Genomic DNA, 16,657 nt, shown 5'->3' with positions numbered 1-16,657 from the left:
CCATTTTTCAAAAAGGCAGCTGAGGCTCTGGGGGAAAATTATGCCTTGCTGTGAGTCTACTGTAGGGAAGGGAAAGCAACCCAGGAGCTCCCAGAGCCTCTGCCAGGCCCTCCCTCCCTCCCAAGGGCCAAGGGGAATGAGGTGCAGCACCTCCCATCCAGGCAGGGATGCTCCCAGCTCAAACAACTGCTGAAAATGCCCAAAGAAAAGCCCCCAAAACTCCAGGAGCTGAAGAGATCCCTGACCTGCAGAAACCTGACCCACACCTGGGAGGTTTGGGCTCTCAGTAAACAATGCACTGGCAACAATTATCTTGAATCCATGACCCAAATGCTGCCCACAAATCCAGCTGGACCCACAGGAAGAACAGAGAGCACAAGGAAATTTTTCTGTGTCAGCTGAGCAGTGAAATTTCTAACAGGCAGTGAGCACAAATTTAAGTCATTGTGCTCCAAAATTACTCAAGTATCAAAGGACTACCGTGGATGTAATTAACTTCCAGCACTTGAAAATGCTCAGACGAGATTAAGGTGCAAATGTGAATTTCATCTCAGCCTGGTTAACAGTTTCACTTGATAGCCAGTTTCAAAGCACTTAAATTATAAGATGCAAATACTTTGCAGGGTCTGAGGAAGTGATGATTAAGGAGATATCAATTTGAAAATTAATTCATTAAAACATATTCTGACTCCCAAATGGGAAAAAAAATTATTATGAATCCACCAAGTGTATGAACTGATCAAATCCTCTGAAGGAGAACTGTGCAGGAGAACTCACTTTCAAGAAGAGTGAGAACAAAATGAGCCTGTAACACAATTTCTTTGCTCATCAGCAGGGCATAAACCAACCGCTAGCAACCATGTGAGAAAAACAGAAATAAATGTAGAGGCCAGGAGCATCAGCCTGCCAAACACAAGTGGAATCACGATGCTGATGCCTGAGGATGCTCTTTCCTTCCCAGGAACACAAGACCCAGCAGTTTGGGTTGTTCCTGCAGCACCTGACCCCTGAAATGTGCCCTGCAGAGCACCAGCAAACCAGCACCTGCAACAGGACGGGGTTTTAGACATTTCTATTTTGTCACAGAGGAGGCTTGGAATGAACTCAGCACAACAAATGAAGCTTCCTGCGTTTTCCAAGGGTATTTTGCTTTCTTGTACAACACTAGCACCTTCAATGAGGTTAATCCATCACACTGCCATTGAACAGCACTCTGGGGATGGTTTCAGCAGCAGTGAAGTGCTGTTTCCTTCAGTCACTTCCAGAAGCCAGAGAGCAGGAGAGGACATGCAGGCTGAGAGGCTTTTCATGACTTACTTTGGCAATTAGGTCAACACACCTCTCACTAAAATATGTGCTGTGATTTAAACAAACATACTGCAGAATCCAGCAGGTTACAATTACCATATACATTAGAAAAAATAAGTAATTGCCTTATGCACAGTCACACAATGAAAACAATCAATTTATTTGTTACCTGTTTTATTTATGCCATTCAGCTTCTATTTCCCACCAGTACAGAGGAGCTCATTCAGGTCAAACTTAACACTGAAAATGGGCAAGTCCTGGTTTGGGGGGGGTTCTTTCCAAATTCAGAAGAACCATAAATGGGAGATGTACAGACATCTCCTCAAAATTTCCCCCAGACACCCAGTGGGGGCTGAGCCAGGCCCCAAGGGAGCAGCCTGGATGCTGTCCTGGGATGGGAGAAGGGGCTGCCTGAGCCAGGGATGAGTCCCCATGGATCCAGCAGGGCAGGGGAGCAGCTCAGGACCAGAGCCAGGACAGCTTTGCCTGAGAACATCACAGCCTCCCCCAATTCCTGCCCCAGGGTCCTGCCACCCCCAGCTGCTGGCAGGGTCAAGCTCAGCCCCACAAGTGCCACCAGCACAATCGTCCCAGTTGTTCTGGGCAGCTGCACAGGCTGTGTGAGGTTCCCTTTCCTGCACAACCTTCTCGAGTGAAAGCAAGGCTTGTTTTCCCACAGGCCCCAGTCTATTCTCCATTCAAGCAGCCTGGAAACCCCTCCAGCTGCAGCTCCCACTGCTCCTTCCTCTCTCAGCCTGCCAGTTGCTCCTGCCTGCAGCAGGAAAACAAAAGTGTATGGAAAAGGTGCTGCCAAGCCCCAGGAACACCAGGGACTGCGTTACAGCCAAGCCCAGGCAGCCAAAGGAGCCACCTCTGCCTGCCCCAGGTTCTTGCCCATGTCCCACCTCATCCCAAACCTCCTGCAGCAGCTGGAGGCTGCACACACTCCCCACGTGGTGCCTCCTTCCTGCCCACAGCCCCTGCAAACCACAGGCCGTGCTCAGGGCAGGGCAGTGGGATCGTCATCGTGATGCAGCAGAAAAGGAAACCACGACAAAGTTCACACCACAGCTTTTTCCACTGACTCCACAGCAGCCCGCAGCCAATGTGGTTCTGCTCCCTTCCTGTCTCATCTGCTTCCACCAGCCCCAAGCCAAGGGTTCCAGTCCAAGAGAGAGGAGCCTTTGGGATCCATCAGAGAACTCACACCCTGAGCCTGGGCCATGGAGGCTTTGAGCCAGGGAGGTGCTGAGCCATCCCAGCTCACCAGGAGAATTCTAAGGACGCTCTGCAGCACCTGCACCTGAAAGGGGTTGGGATGGGACCTTAGTGACAGAGCCAGCACAAACCTGGCCCTTGTACTTCCTGCAGAGCTCTCTGAAGAGCAAATAGCAGGAACCAGACAAATCCAGTGAATCCAAACATGCAGCAACTTCTTTTTCAAATGACCATCTGGTGAAGCCTGTGAGGAGGGTGAAATCAAGCCAGAGCACGCCAGGAAGAGCCTGAGATAGTCCCTCCCTCAGTGATTACAGCCCTGAGTGCCCAGACCAGAGGGCTTCACAAAGGTGGCTCTCCCAGGTCACACACGGTCCTGAAGCACTGCCAGCCACCAGGACAGATTGCTGTAGCAAAGCTGCAGCACAGCAGATTGCACCAATTTGACATTGTTTTTCTGCAGCTGTCTCCTGCTCAGAGGGCTGTTTAAAGCATTGTTGTGCTCTCCCTGGAAATTCCAGGGGTGCCAAAAATCAGGCATCAGCCCAGAGACGCTCATGGGTTTAAAAGGCCAACAGAACAAGAGCTCACACTGGACACTGCCCTTCCCTGTGGCTGTTACACAGTCACAGGGCATCCCTCCAGATTTTGTAAAGATAATTCCACATCTGTCTGAAAAACAAGGGAAGAGGCTCCCCAGGAGCTCAGATATCAGCCAGGTGTCCACTGCAAGCCTTGCCAGCATCTCCAAAACTGCTCCTCCAGCTCCTCAGTGCAAACCCAAACCCAGCAGAGCAGCACCAAAAGTACTTCAGGGCGCTCTGTGGCACTGTGGAAAAATCTCTGCATCCCACCAGTTAATGTGCAAGCCCCCAAATCCAAGCGTGGCAGCAGTCCCAGAAAGGCACATGGTCCCACACAAGGTGAGAATTCCACTCTGTTTGCTCCTCAGAGAGCAGCCCCGCTGTCTGGCACTGTGCTGGGTGTCTGCTGCCTCTCAGGGAACCCTCCAGCACCCTGCAAGCTGCTTTCACTGCTTCCACAGCACTGTGGGACTGAGTCCTCCACCACATCCCCCCAGATTTTTAGCACTTCTGTCCCAGTATGGCTCCGTGGAAAACATCTCCCCTGGAAACGTTTCCATGCAAATCCAGCACAGGGAGGATCCTGCTCCTCCCCACACGCATCAGTTTGGCTCTGACACTGTGGCACAGTGCAGTTCAATCACAGCTGTAAACAGCAGCAAACACACACTTTGAGGAGAGTTTGTCATGTACATCACATCCTTTATGTGTGAAGTGGGCTCTGGTCCTGTTCTTCCACAGGAGGAGTTTGTACCAACATCATGTTTCTTGGAAAGCCTTCCCAAATTAAACCAGAATTTTCCTCTCCACAGACCTATTTTGGGTTTAATTTAGATCCTTCTTGGAATCTCACAGGTACTGCAATGAGTTTACAGACCACAGGCTGCTGGAGCTCTGGGAGCATTCCCTGCTCCCTTCCTGCCTCACACTGGTGAGAGAAGGGAGGATCCAGCATCAGGCTCACACACATGCCCAAATCCAGGGAGCCCATTTATCCTGACAACTGAATTATGCATGTCTGCAGAAAATCTCTGCTCCTGCACAGAGACATCATCATCACCCAGCAGTGAAAAAAACACATGGCACAGCACCAGGCTGCATGGAAAACGTGCTTCAGGAGCAAGGACAGGGAGGAGACAGCTGACAAGACAGCTCTTACCTTAACCCCTAAGGGTGGTGGGCTGGGGGAGCTGCTGCCATGCACGAGCAGCTCTGTTTCCACAGGGATTTCGTGTGCTGGAGGAGCCTGCCTGTTCTAATCCAGGGCATTCCAGAGCTGCTGCATTTGTGCTGCACAAACAGCCTCCACGAACCTTCCAGGAGCAGTTCCATCCACCAACACACATGGCTTTAATTGGGGATGGGGGTTTTTTTTCCACTTCCATTGCAGTCACATGTTGGGAGCTGTTACTTTTCTCTCCTCTGTGTGTATCTGGATGGCTGCATCCTCACTCTCATCCTCACTGAGCCATGCCAGCCTCAGGCAAGCAGCTCCGAGAGCGTCAGCCTCGACAAATGACTCAGTTCTGTCTGGAGCCAGCGCTGCAAAACGTCTCCTGCCTTCCTTCCCTTCCCGAGCTGCTGCTCACACAGCTGCCCTGGGCAGCTGAGCTCTGCCCCCAGCACGTGGCCTTGGAGATCCACAGAGCAGAGCTGGAGCCCCCAGAAAACCTGGGGGGAATTCCTGAGTCACACCAGGGGAACCTCAGCCAGGGCCATTCAGGAAGGGATTTCCACCACCACAGGGAATCACTTTGCTCAGTGCAGGGAACACAACATTTTTCTCTGCTCACTCCTCATCCTTAGGTGACAAATCCGCTGCTGGTCCCTCTGCAAAGTGGTCACTCACTGGCACAGCTGGTGACAACCTTCTGCCAAAACCACTGGTGCCAAAGGATGGTTTTATTGAAGAGAACATCTAGCAGAGTGAGTTTTTCTTTTCTTCAGAACAGCAGAGGAAAATGTGAGTATTTTCAGGCATTTCATTATTAACTCCCCAGACACCTGAGCTCCCTGCAGAAGCTCCCCATGGACCAGGATCTCCTCAGAGCCTGTGGTACCTGCTGGAACTCTCCCAGCAGGGCACAGCAAAGGGACGAACACACAGAAAACAGCAGCTCTCCCTTCTCCCCTGGCTTTACCCAGGAAGGCACCGAACCACAGACTTCCATCAGCCAAGCAGTTCGTGCTCGGAGTTTCCTGGATTACTGCCCTGATGGAAGCAATTCATACCAGAGCTGGCCAAGGGCTGTGGCCTTAAAATTCTGGGCACATGGCAGTGAATTCATATGTTTTATTATTTAGACTCATGCAGGAGCTCAGACACTCGGCTGAACTCGGAAGCCAGGAAATGCCTGGAGGTACACGTGGAGTATCACCATTCCAGGACATTCAGCTGCTTTCATGGGTGTAAGTCTCCACTCAAGCACCATGAGATGTTGGCCCACGGGCTTCCCAAGCTGGAAATCACAAGGGCTTGTTTGTCAGGGGAAAAAGAGAACCACCCGTGGCTTAGGAAGCTCGATATTTCCATTTGCTAGTCACTGGTGGTTTGTATTCCTGCCTTCATGCTGCAGCAGGCTTGGCTGATAAACAAGCTGAATCTGATGGCCTCTGTGTTTTGCAGCAAGATCCAATCCCCAGAGCATTTCCTCCATACAAATCTCTGCAGACAGCTGCTAAAAAAAGGGGCTGCTGCTGCTGCAGCACCAGCTGGGATATGGTGAGTGCACAAGGACAGTAAGGACAGGACCCTCCTCAAAGCCCTGGCAGCTCCTGCCCATCCCAAATCCTTCCTGCCCGACTGGAACTACAGATGTGTGCTTTTCTCCCTCCATCTTTCACCATACCCCAAAGGACAACCACCCCCACAGCAGGGCAGCTCCACTCACTCCCACAATTTAACTTGAAGGATTTTCTGACAGGGAACATTGCTCTGTGTCCCTCTCTCCTTTTTAAATTAACTGCTCTCTTCTCAAAGCCTGAGAGACGGGGAACTCGTGGAGTCACAGGTGCCTGAGCACTCAGGGCTGTTCTGCTTTCTTCAAGCCAGTCCCTGGGCTCTTCTCAGTGACCAGAGCCCAGGGCCACCCAGGCTGCTCCTTCTCCTGTGGTTTGCAGTGTTCCCTTTGCAAGGGACACCTTGTAAACAGGCAGAGCCTGGTCTTTAATTCACCAGCTGGTAACTTCCTCCTGAACAACTTTCTGCTCCCTGTTAGAACAGCAGAGCCACTGTAATTTCGTGTGACACCAGTGCTGCAGTGCCCAGCAGGGCTCAGTGAAGGACAAAGCCAAGGTCCCCAATCCACAATTAGCACAATTACCCTCACTCTGACCTGGGTAAGGAAGTGGTGAAGGAAAGGAGGGGGAGTCAGGACATTCAGCTCCCAGTTTTACCACCTCTGTTCTCTTTCACCCTGAAGGCTATACAATTTCCCACCCTTGAAAACAGGAACAATATTTCCCAGAAAAGCTGCAATAAAATACTGGTGTTTACCATGCACTCTGAAGCCCTGGAACGGATGCAACCCTGCCAGGATCCACTCAGCACCATCACACAAACCATGAATAACAGTAATTAACAAATAGCCCCAGAGAGAGGAGTATTAATCAGCACTTCCCAGCTCTCCTCAGGCATGAACGGATATTCCACAGATGGAGTGCACAAAGAGCCACCTCAACTCTGCAGTGTGGATCACAGAAGAAACTTCTCCCACAGCTAGCTAATTTGGGCTGAAGCTGCTCCAGAGCACAGAAAAAAAGCAGCAATTCACACCAAAGGGCCCAAGGAGGCACCACCAGGTACAGGTGAACACTCAAATGGCACCTGCTGTGACACCTCCCAGAGCAAATACAGCAAATACACTCTGCAAAACCACAGGAGTGTCAAGAAAGTCTGGGAAACAGAACTGGGAAGGCACTTGGCACAGCAAACCCTGTAAAACCCCCCAAAAAAACCCTGTTCTACCTGTAAATACACATTTGTGCAGCTCTGTTCACCAAGGCATGGAGAAACTCCAGCACACACAAGGACCCCTGTCCCAGCAGCAGAGTGGGGAGCTCAGCACAAGTGTTCACTATTTGTGTTGCCCTATGGCAAAGCTGATCTCTTCGTGCTGAGTCTGCTGCAATCCTGCAAGAGAAGCCAATCCTCCCAGGGAGAGGCTGCAAATCTGCCCCAAATCCCAGCACAGATCAGCAGCTGGACCTGCAGCCACAGCACCCAGGGAAGGGATTCCTTTCTCAGGAGCCAGCTCTGCTCCCTGGCAGCCAGAAAGTGCGAGGAGAACAGAGCAGGGTGCCCAGGGCAGCCCTGTCAGCCCCTGTGTGCTCAGAGCAGCCCTGTCAGCCCCTGTGTGCTCAGAGCAGCCTGCAGCAGTCACCTGTGCAGCTCAGAACTGACAGCTCCCAGCCCTGCCCATGCATTTTTAAAAGCAGCTTCCAAGACAAAACATCTGCTCCCAGGTGGAACATGAAATTGCTCTTACACTGAGCTATGTTATTAGTGTTTTCCCCATTTAAGTCCTTTTTCTTGGCCTTTCTCTTGCATTAGCCCCTAACTCCCGGTGAGGAGCCCCTCTGGCTGCTCCAGAGGGTGGAAAAGCAAAGGAAAAGCTTGAGAGGAGTCAAGACAATCCAATATTCCTCTTCCAAAAATCCCTCCAGGGGTAGGAGCTGCACAGAGCTACAGATTCACAGCAGAAGGTGAAGCTTCTTTGGATGGATCCTGTCTAATCTCAGAGTCAGAAAGGAAACACCTGTGGTTCCAGTGCCTGCCATCCTCAGGCAAAATCCTCTTGCTGAAAGCAAACTGGGAATAGATTTTTAAGCTATTTACTCCTGCCCTGATGGTACTGAACAGACAGCAGCACTGCTTTCCACATCATTCATTCAGGGGTTTGCTGCTGCTCCAGTGTCCAGGGCCTTACAGAAGGTCCTCTTATCCCTTCCACTGAAATAAGGAAGAGCAGATATCAGTGAGGTGCTCCAGCAGATGCTTGTCCCCTCTTTTCCAAGTTTCAGTGGGACAGGGATCCCTCAGGCACTTCCAGGATCAGGCCATTGCATTGGTTTGGGTTTGGCTGCCCACTTTGAAGGCTCTCAGTCCCATGCCTCAGATTCAGTTCTAAGAAGAGCCTGTCTGTGCCCCTCTCCTAAGGGAACAGAGATCATGGCTATTGTCCTCAACCAGCCCTGTTAATTTTATCTCAGGAGAAGTGAGTTAAGTGACTTAAGTACAGAGCGGTGCTGCAAATTGCTCATTTAATATTGCCCTTGAAACTGCACTGTAATGATAATTTTTCACTTCCTTCCCTAGGCAGTTGCATAACATTGCTGGGCATTGTTTAGAGAGCTCCAAAGCTGAGGCAGCCGTGTCCCTTTCACCCTCTCCTCACCAAGCACTGACAAAGATGTTGACTTTCTGGTTGGGGGGAGGGTTTGGCTTTTTTTTCCTTTCATTCTATTAGCTTATTACATTAAACAACAGATGGACGTGACTCTGAATGCAAATAGCCTTCCAACAAAATTATTCCTACTTTCTTCAGCTTTCAGTGGAAAAAAAAAATCCCATTTATACCAGTTAAATCTAAGCCAATTAGAAAGTCAAATCTGTCAAATAACATTTAATTAAAAGTCTCTTTAGGGAGGGAGCAGCTTGGTCAATGAAAAGCTTTCCCACTGACAATATAAATAGCCCAGGCCCAGAATTCAACAGCCCCACTTTGTGGTTGGGACACTCAGCCTGTGTGCCCAGACCAGGAGGAATTTGGGTTTCATGGCTTTGGTTGGCAAAGGATTTTATAAGAGGGAAGTGGAATTCTGGAAGCTGGGCTGGCTGATCAAAGGGGCACAGAGAGCAGGACTGGGATGGGAGGGATGGGACACAGCACCAGATACACCTGAGAGCAATTTGGACAGAAAGTTGCTCTTCAAGCAGAACAGCACCAAGAGTTAAGTAAGATCCCTCTCTCCACTTTCAGAAAGTTGCTGCTTGTGGCTTCTTGCAGCGTAAGACCTGACAGAGTTCAAACCTGTTCTTCAAGCAAGCCTGGGCACCACCTCAAGTGCAAAATCATGAGGCAGCAAGAAATCAACATACCACAACAGAAACACAGTTTGTGTTCTCCAGTACCAAAGTCTGATCTGCTGGAGAGGAGGCAAGAGAGCACGGAGGGGAAAACAGCAACGTGAGAGCTGGGGAGATGAGGCATGAGACAGAGCAGCAGGGACAAAGTTGTGTCCTGGGATGTGCTAAAGCAGCACAGGTGAAGGGAGCCACATCGAGGAAGTCCCTGGATCCAGGACACAGGCCAGGCTCAGGGCAGGTGGCAGCAGGGTGGTCCTGCAGGACCCCCTGTCCCACCCCAGCACTGCCACCCCCGCCTCGCTCCAGCTCCAAGCACGGAGAAGCAGAGGTGGGAATGTCACCCCTCAGGGCTCACCTGAGCCCTTCCTGCTTTAACAGAACACACAGACACTCCACAGGTCTGAATCCAGGCAGGATCTTCCATCCTGATGAACTCTCTTTAACAAACTCAGCCATCCTGTCACTGCCAGCCCCTAAAACATCCCTTCCTATCTGCCTCCTGCAGATGCTCCCTCCAAGCCTGAGGCCTGGATCAATGAGGAGAGAAGTTGATCCCCCAGACTTTTACCAGCATTTCCAATTTTAAGCCTTTCTGCTTCTGGCTATGACTTTGCTCATCCTCAAGGCATCACCAAGGCAAGGCTTTCCCCTGTGGTTTTATGTAATAGATCAGGAAAAAAATCCAATGTCTGGGACACTGAGCTGGAGGAGGGGAATGCCAAGGGAGCTGTGCAGCCTGTTCCTGTCACCAGAGTTGTCATGGTCCAGCTGCATTTGGCTCAAGAGAGGAAGAGCCAAAAAGGAGTTTAAAAATCACTCTTCTATAACAAATCAATTTCTCAGCTTTCATAACACGATTTCATCCTTTGGTATAACAGGCACTGCTTCCCCTAACTTTGAAAATAAAGGGCAGCAGATCCCTAACTGGCCACATCCTCCAGGAAAACAGGAATTAATCACACACAGGATTTTCCTGTGGCATAAGCAGCTCATGCTGTGGTATCAGCCAGAGCTCTGACAGGACCCACCACTCATGGAGCGAACAAAACTGCAGCACCAGTCACCACAATCCAAACACCAATCTCCTGCTTACAGGAACTCTTTCCAGTGTTCCCTCCTCTCCTGCTGGCCATGAGCTCCTGGAAACACCTTCCCAGGAGAGAAGCATCCAGTGACCAATGCATCAGGCAGCTGGGCATGGAGCTCTGGGCAGCACAGCTCCCGCCTGCCCCACAGCCAACATTCCAGGTGGGAAGGGTCACAGCTGCTTCCACACCCAGCTTGGTGTGATTATTAATATTTATCTCACAGGAAACTGGCTTTGAGGGGTGTCCTCAGGCCACAGCCAAGTCACAAACTGATTTGACTTCAGCTGACTCAGTGACAAACTTGGAATAACCACAAACACGTGGCCAAGGCACAACGTGCTCTTTCTGCTCTGCCTGGCACAAACATCCCGTACAGGGCACAGGATTTGGGGATCAGGCATCCAGAGGGACTGCTGTCACCCAGGAGAGGCACAACAAGCAGCACCTGAACCAGTGAAGTCCAAGGCAGCACAGGAGAAGGCAGAGCATCAGCTCAGCTCCATTTACATGTGCACACAGCCCAACCAACGCCCTGAGGACGAGAAGTGTTTGGATTGCAGCAGCACCTACAGGGCAGAGGCAAAGCAGGATCACTCTGTGCCAGGCACAAAGCACAGCCCTGTGCCACAGGAGACCAGGGACAGAGCTGCTCTCCCCACGTCCCACGAGGTGAAAGACACAAGAACCAAAAAGGACACCCAAAATCCTGGGGAAACCTGCAAAGCCCCAGTCCCAGGTCTGCCCAGGAGGATCCCTCTCACTGCTGAGGTGGACACTCAATGTCCTGCCTGGCTCCACTTTGGGATGCCCACATGACTCACCAGTGCTGAAAGTACAAGTAAGAAGTTCAGAATATCCAAGACAGAAGTCAACAAAGCCAACACCGCCTGCTAAGCTATCATGTAATTTTTGCTCAGGCCAGCTATTATGCAGCACAGCTATTTTAGAAATGTCTGTCCTGTTTTACATGTCCTTCTGCCTGGTGGAGAATGCCAACAGAAGAAAAATCAGAATCTTTCAGAAACCTCTGAACCAGCATTCAGAAATGTAATAAAACAATTTCAAGTTTAATCTGCAGAGTAAACAGAAACCAAATGGTCATTCCCAGCTTTCTGGTAGTGCACCTGAGCCCTTTCCCAATCCCACAGAGGAAGCTGATTGCACTTGGCCAAACCCAGCACTGCTGCTGGTGCTAATTTTCACCTCAGGCAGATACATTAAATACCACCTCTTGGAAAGAAAATAGCTGTTAGCCTTATATAAAGTCCAGATTCAAAAGTTGTGCGAGTTGACTTTACAAGAACTGGGGAAAACATCAAGTATTTCATGGTATTGCTGTCCCTTGGTTACATACAAAACAAAGAACAAATCCACCCCAGGAGTGAATTTTCACCCCAATTCGCTTTGCAAACCCCAGTTTACTCTGCCTCAACCACCAGGCTGAGCTGTGCCCTCTCTCTCTGCCTTCCATGTCAGAAGGCCAGCAATTTCTCCATCCCAGTTTTCCCATCAGAAGAGGAGGAAGGAGCCTCCTCTCTCGGAGCTCTGTGGTGCTCAGAGCTCTCTCTAATTGCCCGATGCACATTCAGGTCAGGTCCTCACCCTGGTGACACTAATGAGTGAGATGGGGACTGTTGTGACACAATCAAGGGAAGTTTGTAAACATCACAAAAGCCAGGAGTGCTTTGGAAAACAGAGACTGCAGGAGAGCAGAGAGCAAGGGAAGGGAAAGGTGTGCTTTTATCTGAGTTCTCAGGGCAGATTAATGCATTTCTGGACTGGCTGCAGCATTATCTAATGTTCTTTCTGTGTGGGATCGATAACATCTCCATGATGTCAGCGCAGGACAGCGAGGGTTTCCCCAGGACATGTCCATGTCTCCCTCCCAGAGCCAGAAATCTCCAGAGGGGCCTTTTAAAAGCAAGGGCCCAAATCCAGGGGAGCACTCTGGGCAATGGTGGACTTGTCTCCAGCATGAGCTTGTCACTGTCCACAGTCCAGGGGAACCATTGGATGGATTTGGTGCTTCCTACACCTTCAAAATCAGCCAGCCAGCACAAAAAGGCAGGTTAGAGCAGCTGCAGCAGTGGAGAAGAGCAGGACACCTGCTGCCAGCAGGTATTTCACAGCTCCTATAACCCCTATTTCTGCACAACAAGTCCTCAGAGGTTACACACAGCTGAATTAATGCACTTAAATTAACACCAATCCAAAACCCCATGGAAGGTAAAGCAGTAACTCAGGCTCACACAGAACCTGGCCAGCTCAAATCTGAGGAGCACAATCAGAGAACTGGACAATTCCAACAAGGTCCAGCAGTGACCCCACACCAGGAGCTGACCCCACAGACACACCAGCCCTGCAGAGTCACAACTTCCAAAGCCCCAGACTTCCAACAAGTCCTGCCTGAAACTTCACAGTTCTGTGTAGCAAATGGCATCAGAAACGTGAGCAAATGCAGACACAGAGCTGCACAGGGGCAGAAACACTCTCAGTTGTGGTGTATGACTGCTGCAGCAAAAGTTTTGACTCCAGTCTCTGTAAATAGAGATGTTTGGCCCAGTCAGCACTCGGATTATTTGCTGCCAGCAGAACAGAGCACATGCCTTTGTTTAGGAGGGGTTGAATTTAGGCAACCACTAAAGGATGTAATAAAATGAATAAACACTTTCATTTTTGGTATGTTTCTCTCCACCTTGCCCTGTTTCCTAGAAGGAAAATACCTTCCCTAGCTCTCCTGCCTGCACAGATGCCTTCTGCAGTTCTTACACCTCAATGAATGCTCTCAGGCAAAAATGAAACCCCACACATTAAGATTTCAGTAGCAATTACTGGATTTTTAGTCCCAGTAACCTGAGGTTCCACCCATCACACCAGACAGAGCCACTGAATTCACTCTCAAATTTCTGCACTGCAATAAAAGTGAAATTAAGGAAGAAACTAAGATACCACTTATTTTGCAGAGCAGTAGGGACAGAGGCTCCACCAGCACTTGCTTTCAAGGCCTAAAAAGCGCAGCAGAGACTTGTAAAACCACATGTCCTGCCAGAGCCACCCAGATAAGCCACAAGAAAATGCTTCCCATTTCTCTTCCCCAGCAGCTGGGAGCAGAGCTCATGTGCAGGCACACATTTGTGATCACATTTGTGATAAGCAGCCTCCCACTAAAATTCCCATTGCAAGAGTGATCAAAATCTAGTCCCCAGAAAGTTTCCATGAAAAACAAAGAGAAAGAAAGAAGAAGGCTCTTAAATCCAGCAGGTTTCTCCCCAGCTCTAGCTGCCCCAGAGTAGGCAGAACAATGGTATTAACTGCTGCCTCCTTTTTCCCTGGAGTTGCTCTACAACACAACATAACCAAGAAACACCTGCTGCCCACCCTAATGAACCAACACTCATTAAAGCAGACAGCCCACTAGCTGCTGTGCTAATTACTGCAGAGCCTGCAAAGAGAACTGGTGAAAAGCTACTGTGTCCCATACGCTTCAAGCATTCTTGGGCTTTTTTAGCCCTCTAGTCCAGCCACTGCATCACCTCTTCAGACTGCTAGAGGAGAAATAAAACACCACGGTGAACAGCATGAACAACGCTGTAAGGCCTCAAAGTCACTCGTTTAGTCTTCTTTGGGTATAGCGTTTTCCAGTTTTGATCTAAATGAAGAGAATGAGCCTCGCCATGAACGCCAAACAACCCGGAGCTATTTCTTCCCCCCACCAGCCCTGTGTGAATTTTCTGTAGCGCCCAGTTTTAAACCTGAGACTCGAAGTCTCTGCAGTGCGATCAGGAGCCTCCCATGCGAATGCCCAGCACCGAGGAGCTCCCAGCATCACCCTCCTCAGCCCAGGAGCCGCTCGCTGCAGGCCAGTGCCAAGGATCCCCCCGCCGGGGCATCGCCCACCAGCTGCCCCACGGAGGGAGCGCCGCGTCCTTCCCGGCTGCTCTCGCTCCGCTCCGGCCGCATCCCCACCCGTGCAACAGCTCCCGGCTCGCCGTGCCTGAGCGTTCCCTCCTCCCGTGCTCCCGGCGCTGGGCTGTCCCCAAGGACCGGGCTGTCCCCAAGGACCGGGCTGTCCCCGGGGCTCCGCGGGCTCGCAGCTCGGGGCCGGGCTGCCCCCGGCTCCGGGCTGCCCCGGCCCCGCTCACCTGCAGTAGAAGCGGCGGGCGGCGGAGCCGGGGCTGTCCCCGCCGGGCGGGCTCGCCATGGGCGCCGGCCCCGCGGCGGGGAGCGGGCAGCGGAGTATGGCAGCGCCGGGAAGTGATGCACCGAGCAAAGAAACTCGCGGGCAGGCCCCTCCTCCGGCTGATGTCACCCGGCCTGCCTCCCTCCTTCCCTCCCTCCCGCCGCGGGACGGGGAGCGCAGCCCCGGGCACGGCATCCCCCGGACTGGCAGAGCCCCCCTGTCCCCCCGGGACATCCCCCGGGGACATCCCCGGTGGTGCCTCAGCGCTCACCTGGGAGCGGCCCCGGACACGCAGCGAGGTGCGGGCACCACACCTGCACGTTATGGCCGGGGGAGCAGCATCGCTGATTTCTGCCCAGCTGGAGCTGTGCAAAGCCATAATGAGTCTCGGTTTTGGCTTGGCCACAGCCCTGTTGTCTTCGAAAGTGTCTGCACCTGGAGGCAGCCAGGACGAGCAGCTGGGACCAGGCAGGGGTGTGCCACAGCCACAGAGCAACGTCTGGCTGCTCTCTTTGGTAGTGAGGATTCCCCCAGGAATAGGGATTTTCGCTCCAGCCCACAGCAGTTTCTTTCACTTAACTATGTCCTGTTAGAACTTGGGGCCTTAAGTATTTATTTCCACACAGACACCTAGAGAAGGATGCAGGTCATCTTCAAACACTACATCCAGCTCCCTCTGTTCTCCAAGACTTGAGGTGCTCCTGGAAAAGTTGGGGAGCTGGTCACTCAGCTGAAACCTGCCTGAAAGTTAGGGCCACTTACCCAGCAACAGCAAATTAAACGTCATTATCATCACAGACCCACCTCCAAATAAGCACATCTATAAACTGTGACTTTCCCTGGGTTCCAGCAGCTTGCTCTGCACACACAGAACCCTCTGGTCGGTGGGAATCCAAAGCCATGCTTGTTTACTGCCTCTTTCACCCTGGGGACCTGCTCAAAACCCCTCTCAGGAGTAAACCCAGATCCTGCTCAGGAAAGAACATCATCAATAACACCCCACTAGCAAACCACAAAAGCCTCTTTCCCAAGAGCTAATTGATTGGGCATTTAAATTTGAAACAAAACCCCATAAACAAACCTGTGTCTGTGTTTCAGCTTAGGAATAGTCTCAGTTCTGTAGATAAACCACAGCAGAGAAAGCTGAAACCATCCTGCTGAGAGCTGTCTCCTCACCCACAGAGGCGTGGTGCTGTCCTGGGTGCCTCATTATCCCAAATAAATGGAACCCCTCTGCACCCCTGATTAACCAGCCACAGAACCCCCACTGGAAGGAGCAGGCTGGGACACTGTGCCTCACACCAGACAGTTTTTACCCAGGGTTGTGGTTTCACTGACAGCAGCAAACATCCTGGTGCAAAGCAGCTTTTCACAAGCCATGGAAACCTGGGACTGCTCAGCCCTAGGAGATTTTGGCACTTCAGAGGGGGTGTTTGTCCTTGCCTCCCCCTCTTCCAGACAAGGACATGAGTGCAAAAGATGAAACCCAGCCTGTGCTGCTGCTGCTGCCCTTTCTCAGCCCCAGGCACTGAGGATGCCAAGCTGAGCTGGGCCCCAGTGCTGGGCTGGCATTCAGCGAGTGTGGGAAGACAGAGGAATTGCCCTTTGGAGAAACAATGCTGGAAAGGAGAGCAGGGGAAAGGAGGGAGAAAGCCAGCTTCCAGTTTGGGCTCCAGCCAGTTCTCTGGTGTTCCACAGAGCTCTGGGCAAGCGGGTCACCCCCACGTTAATGACACAGGAATCGCCCGGTCACATTCCAGGGCCTGGGTTGTGCAGGAGGTCAGGCTGAGATGAGTCTAATGGTCCCCTCTGGCCTTCAAACTCATGAATTTGCAATGGATAATTTATCATCTGACAAACTCAGCTTCTCTTTCTTCCCGTACAAGTGGCAAATAGGTCACAATAGATTTGAATTCATTAGATGAAATAATTCAATTACTTTGCTGTGGGTTGGGTTTGGTTAACCCTACACCTTCATGCCAAGAAGCTCCCTGCAAGCACTTGGACCTCAGCCACAACTCAGATCCATTGCTCAGCTGCAATGAAACAGGAAAATTATAAGAGTACAGAGAGAAAGAAACCTCAGTACTTCAGAAATGCCACTAATTCCTCTGGTGAACTGTGTGCACATGTGTTGGGAAGGACTCAGAGCAATTAGAGAGGCTCCAGATGAATGTGACAAGTGTGACCT

At 51.2% G+C, this 16,657-nt stretch overlaps 1 protein-coding gene across 2 annotated transcripts in view; it reads right to left on the bottom strand.

Moving 5' to 3' along the window:
• The window catches only part of GPSM1 (G protein signaling modulator 1), a 63,524-nt gene extending 49,015 nt beyond the window's left edge, over positions 1 to 14,509 (bottom strand). For both annotated transcript variants that reach the window (XM_053996332.1, XM_053996334.1), the window contains exon 1: positions 14,429 to 14,509. In XM_053996332.1, coding sequence (XP_053852307.1) covers positions 14,429 to 14,487 — 59 coding nt within the window. In that variant the 5' untranslated portion in view covers positions 14,488 to 14,509. The remainder of the gene's footprint in view (positions 1 to 14,428) is intronic.
• Positions 14,510 to 16,657: the final 2,148 nt, after the last annotated feature.

The sequence above is a fragment of the Vidua macroura genome, chromosome 21 (genome assembly GCF_024509145.1).
Source record: "Vidua macroura isolate BioBank_ID:100142 chromosome 21, ASM2450914v1, whole genome shotgun sequence".
Lineage (NCBI taxonomy): Eukaryota > Metazoa > Chordata > Aves > Passeriformes > Viduidae > Vidua > Vidua macroura.
Note: the sequence above shows the minus strand (reverse complement) of the source record. Positions and strands in the feature narration are given on the sequence as shown.